This window comes from Temnothorax nylanderi, unplaced genomic scaffold, assembly GCF_030848795.1.
Source record: "Temnothorax nylanderi isolate EJ_2023f unplaced genomic scaffold, tnyl_v1.0 TNYL_tig0015_pilon, whole genome shotgun sequence".
NCBI classification, from domain to species: Eukaryota; Metazoa; Arthropoda; class Insecta; order Hymenoptera; family Formicidae; genus Temnothorax; species Temnothorax nylanderi.
In genome coordinates this window covers 2,202,391-2,227,214 of record NW_027249077.1, presented here as the reverse complement: position 1 = coordinate 2,227,214, position 24,824 = coordinate 2,202,391, and the positions used below count along the sequence as shown (strand labels likewise).

Below are 24,824 nucleotides of genomic sequence, written 5' to 3'. Positions count from 1 at the left end.
ATCGCTTTGATGGAGTGCACTTTTGCGTTCTATGAACTACGTGATTTGGTTAAATAGCGAACGGACGGACGGAACGGGGATTATTATCATGCTTGAAGCGCTACGTGTCCTTTATTGCTCTTATTTCTTGCTACACGTTGCACCCATCCGTAATGAGCCGGCAATTTTTCAGAGTCGAACGACCTTATGATCGCATACGCGTTACGTCAAATTAAAGAGCAACAGGTGTCTCTGCTGATCATCCGATGTACTCCGCGTTAAAATAGTAGCGGCGCGATATGACGGCGCCGGGATATATTCATTCCGACACGGGGAAAAAAGCGTGTCGGAATATTATCGCGCGTAATTGGATCTTTAAGCTCGAGATCTCAAATATTGAAGTGTAATCGAACATCCTGTGATTATTCCTGCAAAACTGACCGGTATCAATCAAACAGCCAGTTTGAATGCTTCTAATATTGAGACAGACGTAAATAACTCCAAATGTTGTTCTTATTGTACTTGACACAATATTTTACTTTCAATTATTCATCTTTGAAAAAATGTATCTATAATAGAATCTTGTTAAGTTACTTTTGAAGAACTTAGAGAATCTATAAGTTCACGTTAAATCACTTTACGCGCCACTGGCTGCATTATGAAGTTGAGTTTATTAAGGAAATCAAAAAACAAAATAGTCTATAATAGAGAGACAACATTAACATCAATAAATAAATTTAGCAATTTAAAATGAATATACACGCGCGTGATTAAAATATTTTTATTTTCAGAAAATATATAGTTTAATTTTAGTTTAAATATGCTATCGATATCTGCTTTGTTTCGAGAGCTATTGTAATTTCTCTACTATTGTTAGATACCAGGAATAAACTAATTTAAACGACGAGGCGTTAATTTTAAAAGGGAATGAAAAACAAATTCATTACCCCATCCGGGGTTATAAAAATCGTATACACATGGTGCGTAGGAACGTTCAATTACTCCGACCTTAACCATTCTTAGCAAGGACGCTCACCGAGAGGTGCAATACGTCACCGACAGAGTCGACCAACGTCACGAGGGCGCCTCGGGTGACGTCAGTGGCATGCTAAATGAGATTAGGCTCGCAAGGGTTTATTTGCGCGGCCCACGCATTTTACTTCCCCCGCGAGGGAAACGTCACGCAGTATGCAGGATGTATCTACTTATGCGCGGCACCGGAGGCGCGTATCTTTTAAATGCACGCCGCTTCCTTCGATTAAATTTATTTATGCATTTATCAACTTTATTTATATCGAAATTAAATTTATTTATGCATTTACTTATTCATTTCAATAGTATAAGATAATTTCGCTGTTGATATAAGGAAAGGATTGCGAAAAAGGAGAAAATAAAATTGTGCAAGCCGAAAATTCGCATTTAAGTCAATTATTGAAGTAATGGCTTAAATGCAAATCTAAATGACTAATTACTTCATTTAAGCAATCGCAACTTTTTTCAATAATCTTTTTTCTCACAAGTTGCACATTCCTTTAAAAGAATCCCTTATCGGTGACTAAAAACTTGATAGAAATTTTTGTGCGATTAAAACAATTCTAACGAAAGCTAGATTAATGATATAAATTAATCTACTTTATCTGCATTTCGTCTCTCTCTTACTCTCGTTTTTCTGATTTATTTTCAAATTCCTGAAAGTAGGTCACAATGGTCCATAATGCTACGATTTTTAAGATTAATCTGATAGGAAATAGATATGCGGTAAGTTACTTTAAAATAACGTTTCGTTTAAAGATTGAGAATGTTAAGATTGGCGCGTACATTATGACGAATTGGACACTGTGTATATATATTTCTCATCGTGTTCTCACCATATTCGTCTGGTGTGGGAAATGCGAAAGTATTCGCAAGAACGGAATGTGAGACAAACAGAGATGCGCGATGAGAAACGAAGAGAGCATAGGAATAACGATAGGCTATCGGAGGGTTGGCGAGAGCTAGAGAAGAGCGCGCGAGAGGGAAAGAAAGAGAAAGAGAGAAGGAAGAGGCAAAAAAGGAGAGAAAGGAGATAAAAATGAGAAAAAGAGAGAAAACGATACGTATGGCAAAGGAGAGAGCTGGAGAACGACGAGAGCTATAGGGAGGAGGATCGGAGGAAGGGATGAGAAGGAGCGAGAGAAAGCGGTAGCGGGGTGATATCTGTCAGAGGGAAAGGGACGAAGATTTCCTGGCGGCAAAGCGCTCTCGCGCCGCTGCAGGCGGCGGCGGCGGCGGCGGCATAAATCGGCCGAAGGGAAAACTTTTTGAGCGCGGAGTTGCCGGTCGGTATGTCCGCGCGCGAACGAACGCGCGTATGTGCACGTATATGTACACATATGTGTATGTGGTTTTATCTGACGGTACTCGGGGATGTTGCGGGTTGATTTATCGCCTGTCGTTGCCATGGAAACCTCGGCGTGACCGGCTTGCGCGACACCCTCATATCCGAGTCGACTCTGGTTTGCTCTATTCCCCGCCGCGTCTCACTCGCTTCTGCTCTCTCATTCTCCTCCTTCCGCCTCCCCCCCCCCGCTCTATACGCGTCGCTCTATCTCTTGCTCGTCCTCGCTCTCCTCCGTCCTCATCTCCCTCACCCCCTTCGTTCACCGGCTTCTCTCCGTCCTCCTCTCGCCGCCAGACTTGATCCCCTCTCACCGCCTCTTCTCTCTTTCTTCACGGTACACGCGATCTATGTCCCCCTTCATCACACGCCACCCCGAACCCGATCCCTCTTTCTCTCTGTGTGCTCTCCGTACGTCTTCTTGCCTCTCCAAACGAGTTTTCCTCTCCGATTCTTTCGTCCTTTCATTCTTCTCTGTAGAGTCATTCCATCTCGTTTTCGCGTTTTCTACGCTTCCTTTCTATCTCACTATCCTGCCCCCTCGTTCATCCTGTTCCTCCTCAATCGTATCATCTCCCTCGCTCCCTTTAAACACTTTTCTCGCTCCTTCGTTCACCTCCACTCGTGTTCGTTTCCTCTCTCGGTCCAACTCGCCGGGACCCCTTCGTATCTCGTCGTTCGTCTCTCTCCATCCCCTTGGACTTCTCCTCGCCCACTCCCTCCTTCATTCCCTCCAGCCTCTCTCATCTCTCGGCAAGAACCAGTACCACCGCACACCCACGCCATCACCCCGTAACCTCCCCGATCGCCCTTTTCCACGCTCCTGACCGGGAATGCGCCCTCGTCTCCCACTCTCTTTCTCTTCGTCTCCCTCTCACTCTCTCTTTCCCTCTCTTTCTCCCCTTCGTCTCTCTCAAGTCTCTTCATCTGTTCGCTTACCCTTCCTAGCCTTCCTTCCCTTCACCCATTCTCATCTTCCCTTCGATATGCACCCTACACTACTATCGCCCTCCGTCGCGAGGCCGAAACTCCCTGGAGGAACGTCGAGGAGCCGAGTGTCGGCGGAATCCTCCGCAAGGAACTGCACACCTCCGCAATCTTCCATCGGCGATGCCTTCAATCACATTGACGGCCTACACAATCTTTTTATTAAGTTTCGCGATCGACATGATTCCGTCAGTGCAAATAATCGAGACAAGCCTCTTTACTCATTCGTACGTGCTAATTCGTAACGCCAGTTCGAAGTGAATGACGCAATAGTGTTGTTTCGCCATCATGACACCTACATATTTTATTTTTGGGATCTATTTCGAGAGCGAGCAGATTAAATTTTTTACGTAGAAACTTCTTCGTTTACTTGATTTATTTGTCTTCAGCTTTTTTTTGTTTTCCATAAATAATCTTATTTTCGCATGTTCGGATAATGATATCAACTTTAATCAAGTGCGCATATGCGAATCTTATTCTATTTCTCGCTCCTTGACTGATTTGTTTGTGTTCTTTATTAGAATTTTATATTCAATTCCCTATTAATTAATGATGTCACTGACTTAATTATGACTGATTTATGCATTATTATATAATAACAATTTTTTTATTTTTAACGGTGTCACACAACATTAATTTTTTCTATATATACATATTCTTACAGATTTCACTTTGAAGCCTAATTGTTTGTCGACCTGGTTATCGACGGAGTCGCAAAATTGAAATAATTTTTCTCAACTATATTATAAATACAATATATTCTAATAAATATATATAACTTATGATATGATCTCTCTCTATAACATAAATGCAACGCAAATTCAAATCTGAAGAAACAATATCTGAAAGAATATTTTAACAGGATTATAATAACACTTTCTATTTTGTAAAATATAATAGAGAACTACGTTGATTAATTCCTGTTGTTTGTCAAATATCTTTATGTTTTAAGAGAACCAATATAATAAAATAATATTTTACAACGCATTATCGACTGTCGTTAATAGTTCTCCAGCTTAATCCGGTCTCGCGATCGAAATTCTCAGATCAAAAACCATTCGAGACCCGTAGGACATGCAGATGTTCGGATTCGCGACTTCGCAGGTCACACTTCCGGACGTATCGATCGCACGAACGACGAAAGATTCATCTTGGACGTCGAGCGACGGCCATCTGCGCATTATTCGCTCTCCCACGATTTTAGCGCGAGCGAGATGCCATGACTGCAGGAGCGAATCGATTGGCATATGCAGGCCCAATTAGGGATGCGGCCGAGAATTACGAAAGTACCTTACACCATCGTTTGAATTATTTTCTTGAGAGAGGTTTCATAACGCGCGCGAGAGAGGCCCCAATTACTTTCACGAATAATTCCGCGCGCTGCCAGAGGCGCCGGTCGACGATCGCATAAAACGTTTAGCCGGACAAATCTCCGGCGCGACAAAACGGCTTCCTGATTTTTTTTTTTCTAAGGCCAGTTCAAGCACCGCGGCTGGCGCGAAACAACTATGATTCTGTGATACATAACGGTATCGATACTTTCGCTGGCAGATTTGTCGTAAAACGCGTCAAATTTTCTTATAACCGAGAACCTGTAATTAGAATCGTACAATTTTAATGCCGTAGATGTATCGAATTCGATATTCGAAATTCAAAACCTGTAATTATTGAGAATAACTCTAATTTAAACAATCAATCAACTGCCGCACACTGCATACACGTCGAAAGGCTCGGAATAATTTTTTTTCTTATTAAAAGAGAACAAATTACAAGTGACGCTGGGATTGACTCTATATTGCCAATTATATAATATATATTACGTTCTTTTCAAGTGTATAAATCCAATGATTATTACCAAGAAATGTAAAGGATGAAAAAGCTTATAAATATCTGATATCGGAATAATTCGAAATTACTTGAAGGTGCTGCGTCTCTTGGAAACGAACTGGAAACTGGTATCGAACGATTAGCCGATGGTAAGGAGAGGTTCGCGCGAATATTACACCTCTGCATTATCGGCGCCAGGATTAATGAGTTATAAACGAATTCTTTAGAGCGTGTCTCGAATTATCGAGATAAATTCGCAATGCTTACATCGAGATGCTTTCCAGCGGATTGATTTATTCTCCGCAATGATCTGAGAATGTGTCGTATCGCGGGGGCACCCTTTTTACTCGCGGGCATTAACTAATTGAAACAGCGGAGCGATGGGGAGAAGCGGGGCGGGTGGTCTAAAAAGATTTACACGAAGAGTAAAAGCACGAGCAAAAACGAGCGGGCAACAAAAAGACCGACGTCTCTGGAAGGAGGGACCAGGGCGCCAGGAATGTTCTCGGGCAGCCGTTGTCGGTCTCATTGTTATCGACCCGCTGGGATCTCTGGCGTCATTGCTAACGTGATCACGTCGCGGCTATCACCTTCCTACCGGGCAGCACCTTCCACATCCATGCCGTGACGTAGTTCATGCTCTACCGCGAAAGGTCGTAGCAACGTCCGAATATATTTTGGACCGAGAGAATGTTTGCTTTTAGGAAAAGTCGCGGAAAGAAAGAAACTTTTCTCGTCGAAATTAGATGTTATTCCCTTAACCCTGCAAAGGAGTACCTAATTAGATCATTTAATTGCGCTTATTTAGCTGCATAGATATAATCCATATAATTTAATGGAATCAATAAATCTAGGCAAATAGCAACAAAGCAAATTTTGAGTTTAAGAGCTTTATCATTTAGACTTATTCTTTTCGGTCATTACACGACTTATTTTACTAATATTTTTTTATTATTATGCAACAATTATTTTTATGCAATATAAGCAATTTTTCTGCGTTTTCCATTCTCTTCGTTCATCTTCGAGTTGCAATTAACTATTGTTATTAAAAATATATTTCGATCAACTATAAATTATGATAAGAACTAGCACAATTTTTATACAACAGTAGTACTGGGGCATCATTTATCACACCTTTATCGTGATTTTCATGACAAATAAAAGTTTTCTAGATAATACTAAATTTATTTAAATGATAAATATGCAATTATGGATTATGCAGCAATTCATATGAGTCCTATATTTGTTATCGCTTCATAATAAGCGGAAAAAATGTACGCTTTACGACTACGAAGAACGGGTTGCATACTACTGGGTTATAAAGATAAATATAGCGCAAAGCTATACCTTTCTTGTGCTAATCTGACTAATCAGCGACGTGTTGGAACAGTAAGAATAGTAGGTAAAAATAGTTTTGACCTTCTTAATTTTTATAGCAATATCCTTATCTGTATTCTAGTCACGTGTTGCGACTTCTTATGACAGCACGCATGTGTACTTCCATATGCGCAAATCTTATTATGTTATATGTGTGTTTGTATTAGTAAATTTTAAACAGAACAAACCGAATATTACTAGATAAGATATAACACGAATCTTCCTTAAAATAATAACATTCTAAATTTTCAATTAAAAGCATAAAATTTGAATATTATAAGAATTTAACGATATTATTACTTCAAATATGTTGATTACGAAAAATAGTGTAAAATTCTAAGCTACATACAAATATAAATGTTTCTAAAACAAATCGTTTGATACAAAATAGTCACACATTTATGATGATCTCTGCCATCTACTCTGTCTTACTGCTTAGGGCAGTCATCTGTTTAAAAAGTTCAACGAAAAAGTCAACTTTTCTTTATAGAACTTGAATTATACTAATTCAATTTTTTTATAAAAAATTCCATAGTATGACGAAAGACTTGGATCTACTTTGTTTTGTGTCATTTCTTCTTACTTAATTTCATCATATAAAGAATATTTAAGAGATTTGAAAGTGGAACATCTGTAATGATAAAGCGTATTTGCATGGCATTTGCATTGTATTGTTTTTAGAATATCTAATACATGAGATAAGAAACGTATGCAATCTATGAAAAAAATCCTGCAAAATGAGTAATATTTTAGTCGTGAACTAACACGGTTTTGTCACGTTCGTATTTTTAAGAATATACATCTTTCAACTATATAAATGAACAGAAAATTCGCTTAAGACTATAACGGTTGCGGAGTGCACAACAAAGTACATCTAATATAAAAGTAACGACTTTAATTAGAGTATAAGTGACATAGAAAATATAGCGAAGAACAAAATGTTACGTTCAAGTATTTGGGTTGGACTGTTGATTTTGTATGGAACAATCTTGGCAGAGGTAACGTAAATTTGTAATATTCCTCAATTAGGTATTGTAAAGATATGGAAACAAATTGCGAACATGTGCCTGTTAAATAACATTTTTGAGAATAATTTATTTTGCTATAATGTTTTATGTACCATACATGCTAATTAGAATAATAAAACTCAGGTTTCTGTAACAATTATTCATAATATATTATTCTGTATTTTACTTTTCGACATAAAAATTTAATCATTAGATGTATTTCTGTATTATTAATACAAAATAATAAAGATATTTTTATTGTCAAGCTAAACATCTTACTTATAGCGTAAATTTTATTGAACATATAATGTATTTTCCAAATTAAATATATCAGTTTAATCAATTTAGATTTTCTAAACGCAAATTTATAATAAAAAAAACATTGTATATAATTTTAACATGTTGATTAATAAATTCTAATTTATATAATTTAAAAATTTTAATAATAATTTTATTTAATTTAAGCGAAAAAAATATCTTTAAAAATTATAAGATGTTCCTGTAATGATTGGCGTGCTTGACAAAATTAAAATTGAGAGAGAGAGAGAGAGAGAGAGAGAGAGAGAGAGAGAGAGAGAGAGAGAGAGAGAGAGAGAGAGAGAGAGAGAGAATATATAATTACTAATAAATTAATAAATTATACTATTTAGGATATGGTGCCGTATAACGGATTACATCATTACATCTCACACGCGACTAATCAAACTTCACGAACCGGAAGATTTGGCTTCTCTGCTCTAAATGAGATACGTCAAAGTTTTTGTCGCTCATTTTGCACATCTGCAGATACCATGCCGTATCTCATAAATCTCTTGTGTGCTGCAAAATGTCCGGAATTATATTTACCGCATCATACTACAGCAACACCGATGTCAACTTCAGTCACTATGCCAACTGCAGTCAACATGTCAACTACAGTAAAGAATCCAGTGATGCAGACCGGACAAAATCCAAGTCCAGGGTCGCAGACTGGCCAAAATCCGAGCCCAGCGTCACAGACCGGACAAAATTCAAGTCCAGGATCGCAGCCCGGCCAAAATCCGAGCCCAGCATCTCAGACTGGACAAAATACGAACCCAGCATCTCAGATTGCACAAAATATGAGCCCAGCATCTCAGATTGCACCAAGTACGACTGCACCAAGTACGACTGCACCAAGTACGACTGCACCAAATACGACCTCTCAGACTGGATAAAATCCAAATCAAGGGTCTCCGCCCGGACAAAATCGGATGGGTTAAATTTATGTAATTTTCTTTACACGGTCCAAAAGCTTTCACTTGTCTCTATTTGACATCTTCGATTCTGTCTCTATGGATAGAGAGTAAAAAATTTTAGACCGTATAAAGCAAATCACATAGATTTAAAAAATGTGATGATACAAATATAAAAAAAATTCGATAACATGAATACAATAATACTAACAACAACTAGTAATGTAAGATTGCTAAATATGCAAATAAATGCAATAAATATGAAATTATTTTATTTTAAAAGATATAGTGTGTTAAAATTATTGTATGTCATCTGTATTCAATGTATTATATTATCTCGAATAAAAACAACTTAAATATAAAAAAAATTGCAGTTATATATCTGATTTTAATAATTTTCTTATCTGATTTTAATAATTTTCTTATCTGATTTTAATATAATTTTATTATCCGATTTTAACAAGATCAGCTTGTTAACTAAAAGAATTAACAAGTACCGTAACTAAAATCTAAATAACAAAAAAGAAATAGTATAAAAATTCGATAAATTTTATAAATCTGTTTACTGTTTGTACTTTATATAAATATCATAATATTCTGTAAATGTTGTATTATGTTAAGAAAGATTTCTTCCCTGCTATAATCACTGTTATAGAACGTTGATAAAAACGATGCTGATATTGCCAGCATTGTCTCTCTCTCTCACTCTCATTTCTAATTGTAAGATTTCTTGTCATTGATAAACATATATCCCCAAGTTTAATGAAAATAATATATGTATATTATCTTTTAAAATATTTATGAAAGAATATTCAACTTAAATGAAAAGTTTTAATTAAGAGCTACATAAAATAAATAATTATATACAAAAATTTAACCACTAAAACTAACAAGCATTTTATTTTTTTACCTACACACACACACACATCTTTTAGTTTTTCTATTTTTTAATTCCCGCATTTCGGCTTCCAGAAATGTAATAAAATTTTTTTCAAATATAAGTCGTTTTTAATATATTATAATATTTATTTCATTATATATCAATTATATATATTTAAAAATCACGTTTTTCTTGAATTTAATGGAAAATTATCATGATATTTACCTACATAATAGATCTTATCATATAAATTATATATGTAAGCAATTGTTCTCTTTTATAGATTCAATTTGCACGCGTATAAATTTACATAAACTATTTATAAATTAAAAATTATTTAACATTTTCATACATAACGGACACGCCGACATCAGAAAAGGAAGAGCAAAACCCATCAATGTAGAAAATAAGACCTTGCTCTCGTTGTGAAAGTAATGTCGGGTACCCTATTACGAGAAGCTTACGTCCTCTCACTTTCTGCGTGCACACACAATGAGCTGTTGGCGAATTACAATAAATGGGATTTAACACAAAGGTAAGTCATAAAGACAAATCATAAAAGCCTGCCAAGCCCTAATGTTAGCCGTGATTAATGCGCAATATTGTCTCATTCTCATGCCAAAAGATGCAATTCGAAAATTTCTCTTCGTTATCAGTTAACAGTAAATCATTCAAAGTACTTTATTTAATGATTTATAATTTTATTCTAAGATTTAGCTTTTTAAGATTTAATTTGGTTGTATCGATTAAATGATTTAATAAATACTCTACAAAGATATATTTTCCAATAAAAATTTCTAATATTTTTTAATTCATAATTATATATTAAAATTTGTTGCTTTAGAAAATAAATGTTTATTTAAATACTATGTGTATAAATTGTTTTATTTCTTAAATGATGTTATTAAATTTAAAATGCAGTTAAATGTGATTTATTATAATTATTATAGATGCCAAGATGTTTTAAACTTTGTAATTAATCAGTCTTATTGTTAGTACAAAATGTGAATCAGAAACGAGCTCTTAACATGTGGAGCAACAAGCGTACCAGGATATAATAATGTAGGATGCAGACCAGTCTCGACTAGTGTGAATCACGACGGTCGGCATGTGAAAGAATACGAATACTGAGATACAATAGACGACGGCAATGTTCTCCTGATGTGGAGCAGGATATCGTCAGAGGAATAAGATACTGTCAGAGGATACGATTATCGTATATATTAGTAACAGTTACCAACCTATATGTGCTTGACGACAGGTTTCTAAATCTATCATGGCTTATCGTACTTCATAATCGATGGCAATCTTATTGTTAGTTTCGTGTCTCACACATATGTAATCAGGTTCTCATTTGTGAGAGCATTTTGTGAAATAAACAGGAATAAGCAAGTAGTCTTTGGTCAATAAACCGTGATGATAGAAGAGATCTTTTCTCACGTTCTTTTTAGTAATATTTGCAAATTTTGTACAGACATAAAGTTATATAATACATGTAATACCTACATGTAAGGGAATATCGTAAATAAAAATATAAAAAGATACGTTAATTATTATACGTGGTTTCTTTTTACTGCAAGTTACATTTCTTAATAACTTCCCGTTCTTCGAACGTAATAATCAAACATTTTTAGAATTGAAACAGTCTCTTATTTCAAGATTTAATTTCAAGTTGTTAGCAACAGGTTTTACCAGTTAGTATCTAAGTGTTTGTTTCAAACGTTATGCCATTTAATTTAACTTCCTATTCTTGATAAACGATGCTTTTGTATGAATTTGGTCCGCGGCAACTTTAATTGTCGACAACGTTTAAGTAAAACAATTCGTAGAAGATGTATGCATTACAGATTGTAGCAAGATTTATAGCTCGTACGATTTAGTTTAGTCAATTACAGCTCAACTATTCAGGTTGGATGAAAACCAGGTCGGAATACGCAAGAGCATGTGGACCAAACATCTCGTTTGCCTTATCTGGTTACCGCTCGTTTTCCGTCTAGCGTCTCATAATCACCGATCACTCTCTTGGCCACAGCTCGCAACACGTTTTGGAGATTTACTTGAGACAAGAGGTCCACTTAGATTCTTATCGATCAACAAGCGGATAAGTATGTTCTGTTTCCTCTTATCCGGCGGAGAATGTGCGAGAGAAAGCTTCAATGGAGGAATCGCATGTGAAAGTGTTCGCGGTACAATCTGAAGGTATTGACTGACTCTGCAAGATTTTTTCGTGAATGTGTTATACAATGCGAATTAAATAGTCGAGGTGCGCATAAAATTACCGTCGTATCGTCCGATAGAGAGAAGGAAATTCTGAATAATTTCGTTATGTTAATTAATCGTATTTAATATAAAATAATCGTAAATTAAGAAATTCAAACTCTAATAACTAGCGCTTAAAATCGTTATTGTAGTTGTAGTAATAACTTCATTTTTTCTCGGAAGCGTAAAATTTTAAAGTTAACAAATAAAAACTGAAAATGTCTTAAAGATGTATTAGAATCTTTAAACAGACTATTATTAAGAATATATATAATTTAACAAAATATTTAAATATTTCTTTTAAATAAATCTAAAATGGGCATAGTTACTTACTATTATAAACTCATCTGTATTTAACTTTTATTGTTTTAACTTATAATGATACAAATTCACTCAATGTAATATCGTGCTATTATCAAAAACCACATTTTCAGCGAATTAAAATGTGATTGTCCAGAAATTAATATCATTAATGCATATATTTAGGACCATTAATAATAATTGCAGCATATTTCAACTGTGAAATCGAGAGAAGAAAGAGGAAAGAAGAATCGGTTCTCTCCGGTCTGAACTAGATTAATTCGCGTGTCTACGACCCCCACACAGACACACGCACAGCTCTATTCACCTGCACCTATGGGTGTTATGGAAATCACGATTCTCTCGCAGAAGCGGGATCGCGCGCATAGGTAACATCGAGATGCAAGATTGCGCAGAGCGCGTGCGACGATGTACGGAGCGAAAGTCGATTCTTGCACGCGAGTCAGAATACTGTTCTCGACGCGGCTCGATCAGGGTCGGTCAGTCGACATGCTTGTCGATCGGAAAGACTATGATCGGATTAGATCACGCGGAATTAATGAGAACGGACACACCACGAAACGAGCCGTTCTCCGTAATAACGAAGAACGCGACTGTGGGATTACGAATGCGTGTGCAACGCTCGATCGTGAAATTCGTCGAGAAACATCGTCGATGTCTCACCGTTTAAGCCACGTTGCGAGATAGGTAGATTGATATAATCTACAAGTTCTCGCTTTCTTTTGTGCGATTCAACTACATACGATTAATTATGCTACGTAATTCATTGATTACATAATAACGAGCTGTGATCCATTTTTAGTCTTAAAAAGGAGACAAACATTTCACGTTGCTTCTATGTTGAGTAATGCAATTACAGTTTATATGCACGATATTATACCTTAATCGCAAACACGCGATCAAGATAATTACATATCTTCGCTCCCATGAAACCGATCCTCAAAATTCTATTTTCATAATATTCGATACTTTATGTAATCATAATAAGATAGCGCGCATCTAATATGCAAATAAAATCTCACGCAATTTTTTAAAATGGAAAAGTGAACATATTGCAAGGAGACTCATATATGTGTCAGCCATATATATGTTGATTTGAATTCACAAGCCGATATCAGAGGGTGCCAGACATTTCTTCCTATATCTTAGTTCCCATAGCTGCCGCGAGAGAAACGTTGGGAAATAATTGATATATAGTAGCGGTTGTAAGACGAGCGTATCAGATTAGATCGTGTAGAATTAACGGGAGCGGCATAACTCGCCTTTCGCCCGCGAACGAAAAAGAAAACAATAAGAAGATGCGTGAAACGTTTTACTCAGCCTCTCGCCGTTGTCCATAACTGCCCTGTTTAACTTCCTTCCATCGCGAGTAACTCGACTAATTGTTATTTTATACCTATTTAGAAACGGTACATTTCTATCCGATATACCTGCGTTTAACGTACCAATCTGAGACTTCTGGTTTCTAGTTAATCCCCCAGCTTTGATTTGATTTCCTTTCATCGCACGGAATGCCAAGAAACATTCCGTACAGTGGAATTCGCAACTCATACATAATATTACGTAACACACGGTGTCGTGTGACTGTCTAATAATACGTATGCCCTCCGGGTCACACATCTCGTAAACATATGTTACATAAAATCGATTTCATAGATGAGTCGTGAGAATTAAAACGATATATATAGTCCGCAACTGTTTAGGCGAAATTTACATATAAATTAATCAGATAGTGCGCGGGGTAGAAGGAATTAAGTATCCGCAAATTTTTTGATTGTTGGTTATAAATCGAACGTTAACTTTGTATGGATAAAAAAAAAGACTGCATTTATATCGAGAGTAAAATCAGTGAAAGTAAAATATTTCCTAATTAATTTTCTGATTTTTACGGACGTAATGATAGATCGTAATAGTACAATAGATATTATACTGCTAGTCTTTTTATATCATATATGAGCTCATAGAGGAGCCTTAAACTCCGCGTGGTCGCCTTTTTCTTTCATCGTGCCTTCCTTTGCGTTTCACCGTAAAGCGTTTCACTTTTCCGCGTCTGCATACTTTCGTTTATCTGTGGCTTTTGTTCCTATTTGCATACGTTAGAATAAGTTATTGCTCTCGTATATGCAAGAGAGTAGACGCTGTAGGCGGCATTCCACTTCTCCAAGCATCGTTGCATTATGCTCTCCGCCTTGCGTGAGATTTACATAACTGTAATAAATGCACCGCTGTCTCTAGGAAGGGTTAATGTATTTAATTATCTAACATCGCGGATTGCGTTTGAGAGCGCGTAACTGAGATGGACATTGCTGCAACGTTTCTTATCGGAGAAGCGTGCGAGTGGTAATTGCATTGAATTTGCATCGTTATATCTTTCATTTTCCGGCAACAATTAAGCATCGTAAATCCGAGCAATATAATAAATTAAAAGGCTTGATTCGGTAGATAAACCGGTCTTCTTTAATAAAAAAAATAACTTATCAACTTTAGAAAGTTTAATAACTGTTTTAATATAAGAATATAAAATTAAGAATATTATTAAGAATAAAAAATAATGATAACTGTACTTAGATATCATTAAAAAGGAGAAATTATTAATAATATTACAGAACAGAATAAAAGAGTTTTATTTTTAAATATCAAATTTTTTATTAAATATATTTCAATATTATGGTAGTATTACTATAAGGTTTGCCACCAAAGAGACTGAAAGAATTAAGATCTTACATTAACTTGCAACTGGTTTTCATATGTGAAACCATACGTTTTCATACGTGTAACATATTGCTGGCATATTTAATACTAACATCTTTATGAAGCAGAGGGATGTAAGAAATGACGATAATAAGACGTTAAATTATCTTTGCGGCTGGATCCTCGCTTCGTTATGCTTCCATTCCTTTCGTGACCGTAGAAAATTATAAGGAAATATTTCTTTTTGTTTCTGTAATTGTTACTTCCTTTAAAGTTATTTCACTGAGGCGGAGGTTACGCACTTTATGAAGAGAAATTATAATTATAATTGTACAAAGAATGAAAATATTATTAAAACTAGAGTATCGCCTCTCTAAATAATATTAATCAGCATAGAATTTTTTCTTGTTCTTATGTCAAATTTCTTTCTCAAGATAGGGAATTACTTATGAATAATTATGCAAAACTAAAATAACATTATATATTTTAATATTTTAGTATATCACGCTGAGTTATCGTTAGCAAAGTTTTATAGAGCATAATCTAATAATTTTATTTTTTTTAAGTTTCGTAAACTTACGAATATATCTAAAAATTATGTCATAGATCTTTTACTGTTATCGCAATAATATAATGTGCGTTAATAACGTGCTAAATAACGTGCGTTTTATAACGGCCATTAAAGCATTCGGTAATAAATTAAAAGCCGCGAAAAGATGAGATGCCGTAAGATCAAAGCGCATAACATCGCAAGATTCTAACGATTCGCAATTACGATTGCGTCTGAATTTGCAATGATCCGGCTTTGGAGGAGAAACACGCAGAATCCGGAGTCACGAAAACAAGGCAAGGGATCTCGTGGAAGAGGAGAATTATTATTCCGCAATCGCGGGGAATGCCAAGAGGTTTTCACCCTCTCCGCACTTACTCCGCCCTCGGGTACGTACGTTTCTTATTCTCCATGATATCTTGGATCCCCGTGGGCCATTCGGCATGCAAGTGATCGAATTTCGATGTTGTAACAATGCGATTTTGCAACAGGTAGGCGTATTTCATATAAAAATAGCGCACGCACATTATATGACTAATTGTCTTTTCTATACGACTGACGTGTTTCAATGAAAGCCTACTCTACATTAGCATTATTATCACTGATATAAACCTAATTTGTAACTCGCAAATTAACTTGTAATTCGCGGAAAAAGACATACGTTAAATACGTACCTCCCAGATCCAAAATAAATTTAAATTTTTCTGAAAGTTTTTAAAAGTTTATTTATACTAACAAGAAAAACAAATATAACTTAATAGTATTTTATGAAAGTCAAAAAATTTATGATTCAGAAAATATTGGAATATCGCAGACTTATATTTTCTTATTAAATTAAAACAGTTTTGCACAAGATATGCACGAATTAAATTATTCAATATTTTGTAACTTCTTCCATTATTTATTCTTGGAAACGTAAACTATATTAAAATCATATTTATTTCATGTGAAAAAGAATTAAGTGTGTGTTAAATTGTATTATTATATTATTACTGTATTATTCTTTTAGTTAAATAACCTATTACATGCTGGTTTAAAACAGATACAGAACGCTCTCTCTGAACGTGATAGCTGTCATTTGGATAGTATAATCGTCGGAGTTAATTTGAGCGGATGAGAGAGCTCCAAGAGAGCGGGCAAATTTCACCGTAAATTAAATCCGTCACTTTTTGTCAAGCGGCATCGTTTTATATTTGCGATAACATCTTAATTGCGCTCCCGCATCTTCTGTAATTGTGGCGCGGTTTAATGACCAATAAGCATGAGAACTTAACACGTGCGAATGCACGTAACGCTTTAGCTTAAAATATTTGCTGACATGTTTGCAATACAACTTTACGGTTACGCCAAAAATGATACCATAAAGTTTTCTTTGATGTATTATGTCATTCAGGGCATGTATGTCGTCAGTATTCGTTATAAACTGCGTCCTCTCAATGTGCCTGCGAATATCTATTTATATATTATTCAATTCAATTGAACTCATCGTGAGTTTTGCAAAACGATATACGCATCTCGGACGCGTGACGCTAGTTTATAAATGAGAAATATATCAACGACGTCAGTTTCTTGACGATTATCAGATCAGAGATATCGATACTGAGATTAAAGTATTTAACGCCTGTCTTAAAACTTTCTCTTGTATCACGTATTGAAAGTAGGACTCGTATAATCTCTCTTATATCATATTATTACCTATTATATTCATGTTTACCTGAATTACAGCAGTGAATATTGCAGGCGATCATATTGTAACGACCTAAACGCGCTAAATGTATGCAAATGCAGTGCTCGCTCGTGCATAAGATTCGTTCAGCTATACATGCACCTATGCGCGCACGAGCGCTATTTATTTGTGTAAGAACGTGGCTCTGTTATAATTAGAATATCCGTGGAGAGACTCGTGCTACGTACGAGTTTTTAATCATTTTTTATTAATACTTGAAACTATTAATGCCATCATATTAAAACCAATGTGCTAATTCGTTTTATATTTTATAGTCAAAATGAAAATAAGAAATTCGTGGAAGATGATATTTGGAAGTTTACTCTAAAAAGCACTTATACGGAATACATAATGCGTTTAAAAGATAATATATTTATAAATTCATAATCATTTTTGTTTTTATATAAATTTCTATAATAAACTTATAAGGTGTTTATAAATTATTCTCTATTTAAAAAAAGAGCTTTGAGAAGCTTTATATAGGAACCTTATAGAATAGAATAACTTATAAAAATAGTTGTATCAAAGTATAAGAAGTAACCAATAAAGTATGTATTTTTTATCATCGGTTTTTCTTGTTTCTAGATAAACTTTTCTATTCAAGTTAATGAAGTGGTAAATTGACAAATATGTGTGTGTGTGTGTCTTTGAAATATAGAGATACGTTTTATTTTATTTTGCCAACGACGAATACAATAATATTTGAAAATCAAATTCCGATTAGCCTCAAGTGTGTGATATTTTGATATCGCTTTTAACAATCTGCCACTTCGATCATTGTGCACACTTGCGTTATATCATTGTCCCGGATTCAAGTGTTCTCACCGCCAAACATATTACCGTTCACGCAAACGTACGCAACGATAATGCGGACACCGGTCAAACCTGTTTAAAAAAAAAATCTCAGGGGGGAATTTCCGGCGCCGCCTTGACTGGTACCAAGGATATACATTTCGCCAGTAAGTTGGCCCCCTGTCGAAAGACGAATTACACGTGATTAAGTTCGACGGGTTTGGGAAAAAGATGACGCGATACACGATGGCCAAGCATGATATCTTGTAATGGGCTTAAGTAAAAATAAATATCCTCAAGCATAAACGAAAATATTGGAAAAATATTTTAAAATAATTTCTCTCATCGAGGAATAATTTGCTTCCATAAATCTCTCATTTTTTTATGGCAATATTTTTTTACGATAATAATTATTACGATCAAGCAATAATTAAATTACTATAAAGTATCATGAAAATGTAATTTGACGTTATGTCACAAATAATGGCTACAAATATTTAATCTTCTTTTTTATATTTTGTGGTTAATTTGAAACTTATATACAGAATCAAAATATTATACGTTTAAATATTTAGTCAAGAACCAAATGCAGCGAAATATTTTTTTCTTCTTAAGAACCTCGTACAAATTGATGCGGTGCCTATTCGTTTTAACTAAACTCTCCAGATTGAAGACTTGGACTTTTCAAATAAACACTTTATATAATGCTTTGTTAGTTTATATTCGGTTATATACATTTGCACTTTTTTTATCTCCATAAAAATAACGAACTTTGTGCGCAGAAGACCATGCACATACATACATATAGTGAAACTTTCGACTCCCTCGTTTCGAATCAATTGATCAAATCAGCGAAATATGGCCTCAAGCGACAATAACATTACTCAATGATGGATGATTTATCATTCGATCGTTTTCTGTGACGTGAACATCGTTTAAGGTAGTGCCATTTGTAACAGTCCTCTTTGTTGCACAAATTTTCTGCTTCGTTCTATTAGGCATTGTACGTTTGTATAAATAATCATTTCACTTCTCTCATCGCTTCATATAGTAAGTTTTTGCGAACGGATACGCTCAGATAATTATTATAGCAGTCTAGTCAATGATCCGGATTCGGAATGTAGCGCAGATACTACAGTCCAATGGAACAATATCTCAATAATGAAAGGAAAGTTTTTTCATATCTTTCTATTCATTTACAATATCCTATTCGTATCGATCGAGAAATCAATTCTTCAAGAAAGCACATTACCTAATAAATATCCAATATGTTGCATGTTTTTGTGTAAGCACATTCACATAAACATTTTTATTCCTGCTCCTTAATCGTTTGATTTATTCTATAGATATCCAAAGAAATAGTTCCCTAATTATTATAGATTGCAAAAATTTGTAGTGATTAATACTCTCATACATATATGATTTTCTTCATCCATTATGATACTAGCAAGCACATACTTGATAATAGCAAGCACTTTTAAATTAAAGGTTTGATTAAATATATTCTTGTCATTTATGTTTCCGAAAATATGTAAAAAAATAAATATTTGTTACATGAAAAACCGCGAAGGAGTGGCCCGCAAAGAAACGTCCAATCAGGACCTGTTGCGTCATTGCATTAAAGCATTACAAGCTCAAACTGCTTTTTCGATGACATGAAGCAATGCAGCTTCAATGACGAAGACATGAAGGTGCGATAACCCATTACGAAATGATGACTGACGTCGGGTTCAACGAAGGCAGACCGCGTCTCATTCATGTGCCATCAGTATCAGTAACGATGCCTTATTACCCACGTACGAAACCGTAAAAACGTCGGCCAGAAAATTGCCAATACCAGCCAGAAGAACGCCGGGCGTTCGTGCCGGGTATCTAAAGTTGCTGTAACACGACAGTGAAGTTGCATCGTGTGTTCGGAGCAATTTCGTTTCGCCTGTGAGGAATCACGAGTGGCGCTCCGCGATCAATGTAGAAATAAGCGCGATTATGTGCAACGAGATAGTAATAAAACATCCTGTCCGTGATGTGTTACTTCGCACGATCTTCGAAGATTATTGTAATACCGTTTTAACGTAATCGCATATCCGTTGTTCCCTCGCGAAACCGCGCGATATATTTACATAGGCAAGCGTCGGTCTTGAAGCGATATTAAACTATTATAATCGAAATATTTATATTTGTATATGCGGGCATCAGAAATTTAGCGAAAATTCGAAAATAAATCCGCCATTGGAAGTTTGCCTATAGTTTGATAAAAAAGATTATATTTTTCATAATAGTCTTTCCTAATAATTATTATTAATTTATATTAATTGTGAATTCGCGTACCAATAAACTCTTTTCTTACGAGCTTGGAGATATTTGAACTCGTGCAAAATAATGCGTGACACGAAATCTAAAATGTTAACTTTACAGTGATAGTTCTTCCCGCAATGACCTCGTGATATCTGAAACCGTTTGCCTGCTTTCCAACGGAACGGAGAAAGTATAATATTTTCTTTTTGATTGCCCTCAGAGAAGATGGCAGTGACATTTCAAGCAAATTCAAGTGATACTATCGCAAATATTTTCTCCCTAATGTTCTTACTATGCAAGAAAATATATATGCACATACACATTATTATTTACGACAACAATCGAAAGAATTTGTTTATCTGCCAACAAACTAAGTACGTCGCTTACACGTTGATCTATTTCTTGAGAAATCTTCTTAGGAAAATATATCTCAATATTACATATAAAGGGTGTACATCACAATATTACATAAGAAATATATATCACAATATATATTTAAAATATATATAATATATTGTAATACATATACTTCTTATGTAATTAAATATATATATATTATATACTTATACCATTTTTATTCATTGCTCGTTAATTTTACTAACATTTTTTCCATTCGCTTTTTTTTAATGTAAAAATCCCTTAGATCGCGAACATAAATAATAATCGTTGTACATGGTTTTTAATATAAATCAGAACACGGCGATTCATTACCGGCAAATTTTACTCTGCTACATTGTATACAGCTTCATATTATGTTTCACGAATTTCGAAATTAAAGATCGAAATCCAATATGACATCTGCAACGAAGAAAAGGCGAGGCCACCCGAAAACACCTCGTCACCCTGTGATCATGCAAATTCTCGCGCACGTCGGGTGTTTAATAAAGTGTGGCTTTCTGTCATTTAAAATTACCGACCACACGCACAACAACTCAATCGAAAATGCATACGTCAAGTACCTGAATTTCTTTGATAATTACGATGATGCGGTCAATTTGTTTTCATTGTAATCATCAAAAAGGATAATACAGTAAGGAGGATAAGCTTCACTCTCAATTCAAAGATATGGGAAAGAGAGCCATTGTAGAAGATGTGATACATTTTGAAGTCACTGATGTAACATGCGCGGATCGCACTAAATATCCCAATACATTTTTACTTGAATACTTTGTTGCAATATTTGGAATAACCAAATCACACCTAAAATAAAGTAGAGCATCGAATAAAATAAAGCAGACATTTGGTTTTGCGTTAAAGTTAAGCAAATATTTCAATTTCAATTTGTACATTTATATTTCGCTTTTCTTTAAATCGTGCATAGAAATCGAACTATATACGTCTCTCGGATGTTGCGATCAAAATAGAATTTTTATGTAATATATTTCTAAATAAATATGCGGGTCATTCTTGCGGAAGATATAGGCAACTTGCAATAAATTCATTTTCTTGTATCCTTGAACTGTGCGATTTTGTCACAGGCCTTTTTTACTCTATTTTCCACGGCTATTCGAGCACGGCGCGTTCGCCGGAGAATCTGACATTTTCGCCAGACCTCGGTGTGTATCGACAAAAATGCCCAACGCGACCGCGACGTTACGTAAAAACAAGTCTGTCGAACTAAAGGCGGCACGTCAAACTTTACGTCTCGTTCCACATCCATACATTATTCGCGCGCGCGAGGGGAGTCAACGTACCGCGTAAATTATCTCTCTCAAAAGGTGTCCGATCGGTCGCGGCTCTCGCTTATTAGCCGCGGGAACGCAACGGTTGCGTCAACCGTTTAATTGTTCTCTTCATCCCGTTAAAGGAGCGTATAAATCTGCTTGTGGCGCGCTTGTAAGATTTCGTCGCGTGAGCACATACATACATGCATATTAGATATGTCCGTTTTTCTATCTACGGCCTCTCAACATTGCGGTTAGAACGTGGCAATTACGGATTAGTTTTTTCCAGCGATCCAGATAATCACACGCGAAGTACATATTTATTTTAACGGCTTGAATTGAATAATCGTGAAACTGGCACGCGACGTCTATTTATACGTGTAGGATAATAGGAAAATTATCACGTGCGAAAGACAGGAAATTATGAAAAATCCGAAGAGAGAGATTTCATAAAACTTATGACAGTCCTTCTTTCAATTAAAGATGTTGAATTGAGTAATAATATTGGAAATTAAAAACTTTTGGTACATAGAGTTCCAATTGCAATTAGATTGAGCAGTTTTAACTTTTTTTTTCAGAGCATCGTTTTCTAAGGGATATTCACTGCGGGATATTCAATCGAGCTCTTGTTTATTAGGGCTTATTTATTGGCATTTATTTGCGCACGTATATGTGCAATCAACAGGACACTAGTTAACGTTCTGGTTGAATTATTTATTCGCGAGGTCGCAGAAACGAGATATTAAACGATTGGGAAAGGAAAACTGGACCTACCCGCTCAATTTTCTCATGTACCATTAAGACAATTCAATTCTTATCGATTCAAGACTCAATTATATACGATTGGGCCCTTGTACACTGTACAATTTATCGTGGAAGCTTAATTGGCCAGTTTTGCACTACGGTATAGGATGTCCATTTTAAAATGAATCTTTTCACTTCGCTTATTATGCTATTACTAAACCAAGTGAACGACAGGAGAATAAATTTAATCGTAATTTATCGCAATCCGGAAACGCAGTTATTTTTTTTAACTTGTTCGCAGTTTCAAATAGAAGACGGATTTCGTAACACAAGCTATAAAATATCATAAATTGATCATCTCATGTATTAATTTTATAATTTTTTTCACAATGAAGGATATACTTATAGCCGCATACATACGAAGTCTCTTCATTATGAAGATAGATATGTCGCCCCGAGCGATACGTTCTAAACATCTCTCTTTCGTAAGTACTATCGTCCCGGAATGTGCTCCATATACTATGGCAAAACTTTCAGATTGAAAAGGAAAGTGAAAGGCGGATAAAAAACAGATCGATTATATTTTGTATTTATAGGCATTTTGTAAAATGTAACATAAAGAAATAATAATAAATAATAAATTTTCCGAATAATTTTACGTGCGTTATTTATATTATTTAATGTTAAATTCGAGTACTCCTCAATTAAATGTCCTACAATTTCTGTTTTGCTATAATATGACTTGCTAATCTAAATAATTCAGAGATAGATAGCAAAACGATTAAACAATCATATATAGTCGCTTAAACATAATAAAAAATTTTTTAAATATAAAAATAAACATAGAAAGTCATATTTTAATAATAATATTTTTGTTTATGAGCAATTGTTTGTATACTTGTAATCAACATTTCTAAATAAATATATTTTGTAGCATCGATTGATTAGATTCTTCTTTCAATATTCATCGGCAATGAAACGCAAAGCGTACAATTAAACAACTGCGAATGACGTAAATTCGTCTGCCATCTCATTTATTGCGATATCACGATTTCTTGCGGTATTTTAATTCTCTCCATCACAGTCCGAAAAAAGTCGATTAACCATCGCAGAACAAAGCTGATTTCACGGCCAGGCGAAATACACAATGCGCTTTCTCAACCGTATTGCGTTATTATACCGCGCTGGCCACTAGCTGACAACCGAACATTATTAACCAAATGATCACGTCTGAAATTATCAAAAGAAATGAAGCAGTGTGGAAGCTAATTATCACGTGATGCCGTGTAAACGAAATCTCGCAAATTACCGATCCTTTGCTCAGGCTCCTGACACGTATACATAAATCAATTATGCAATCAATTATAGTATAGTAAAGGATTATATCTAGTATAACTTTCATAATTTATATAATAGGGCTGCGGATAACTTGCATAACAAGTGTAAGGTCTGGTTGAACCTCAAGATTATATATTGCGTATCTTCGTTTACAATTTTACTACTGTAAAAGGAATATATTACCAGAGAATTTTCAATAATGAAAAGGTTGACAGACTAACTAAGATCGGAACCAACAGACCCGGATGATCGGACTGTAATGTCTCCTTTGTCAGACAAAAGAGAAGCTGGGAGGCCAGTGGGGGTTGCCAACAATGCAAGTTAATGATGAGACATCTCTTACCAAGTAGAACAAACGAACTTCTGATAACGAACAAGAAGACGCTAAGAATCGAGATCATGGTTTTAACAAGCTATATAGCCCATTTATATAGAACTCATTTATATAATTTCAAGTTAGCTGAACAAAGAAAATGCCTGTTATGCGGGGAGGAAAAAGACAGCGTATATATTTCATGTTGCTGTTCAACACTAGCTTGCAAAAGATATAAATCCCCAGACCAAATATTTCTTGAACTCAGAGATAGGAGAACTGAGGGTGAACAGACTGTTAAGCCTGACGTGAATGACAGCAGACTGGGGCTATGACCTCAAGAAACCAGCGGTTGTTACAAGAGAACAAATCTAATCTATGTGACGTTAGGGGCTGTTACAAGCCCCACCGTCATTTTATTTAAAGGCACTTAATGTGCCACAAAGAATGCTGCAATCCGCATTCAAGCTGAAGTGTTTCGAA

The 24,824-nt window shown here is 35.2% G+C and overlaps 1 protein-coding gene across 1 annotated transcript; it reads left to right on the top strand.

Annotated features, from left to right (window-relative positions):
• The first annotated feature begins 7,317 nt into the window (after positions 1 to 7,317).
• On the top strand, positions 7,318 to 9,136 carry LOC139768187 (uncharacterized). Its single transcript, XM_071698130.1, has 2 exons — positions 7,318 to 7,545; positions 8,205 to 9,136. Exons 1-2 carry the CDS (start codon positions 7,486 to 7,488, stop codon positions 8,748 to 8,750), a joined length of 606 nt encoding a protein of 201 aa, XP_071554231.1. The 5' UTR covers positions 7,318 to 7,485; the 3' UTR covers positions 8,751 to 9,136.
• Positions 9,137 to 24,824: the final 15,688 nt, after the last annotated feature.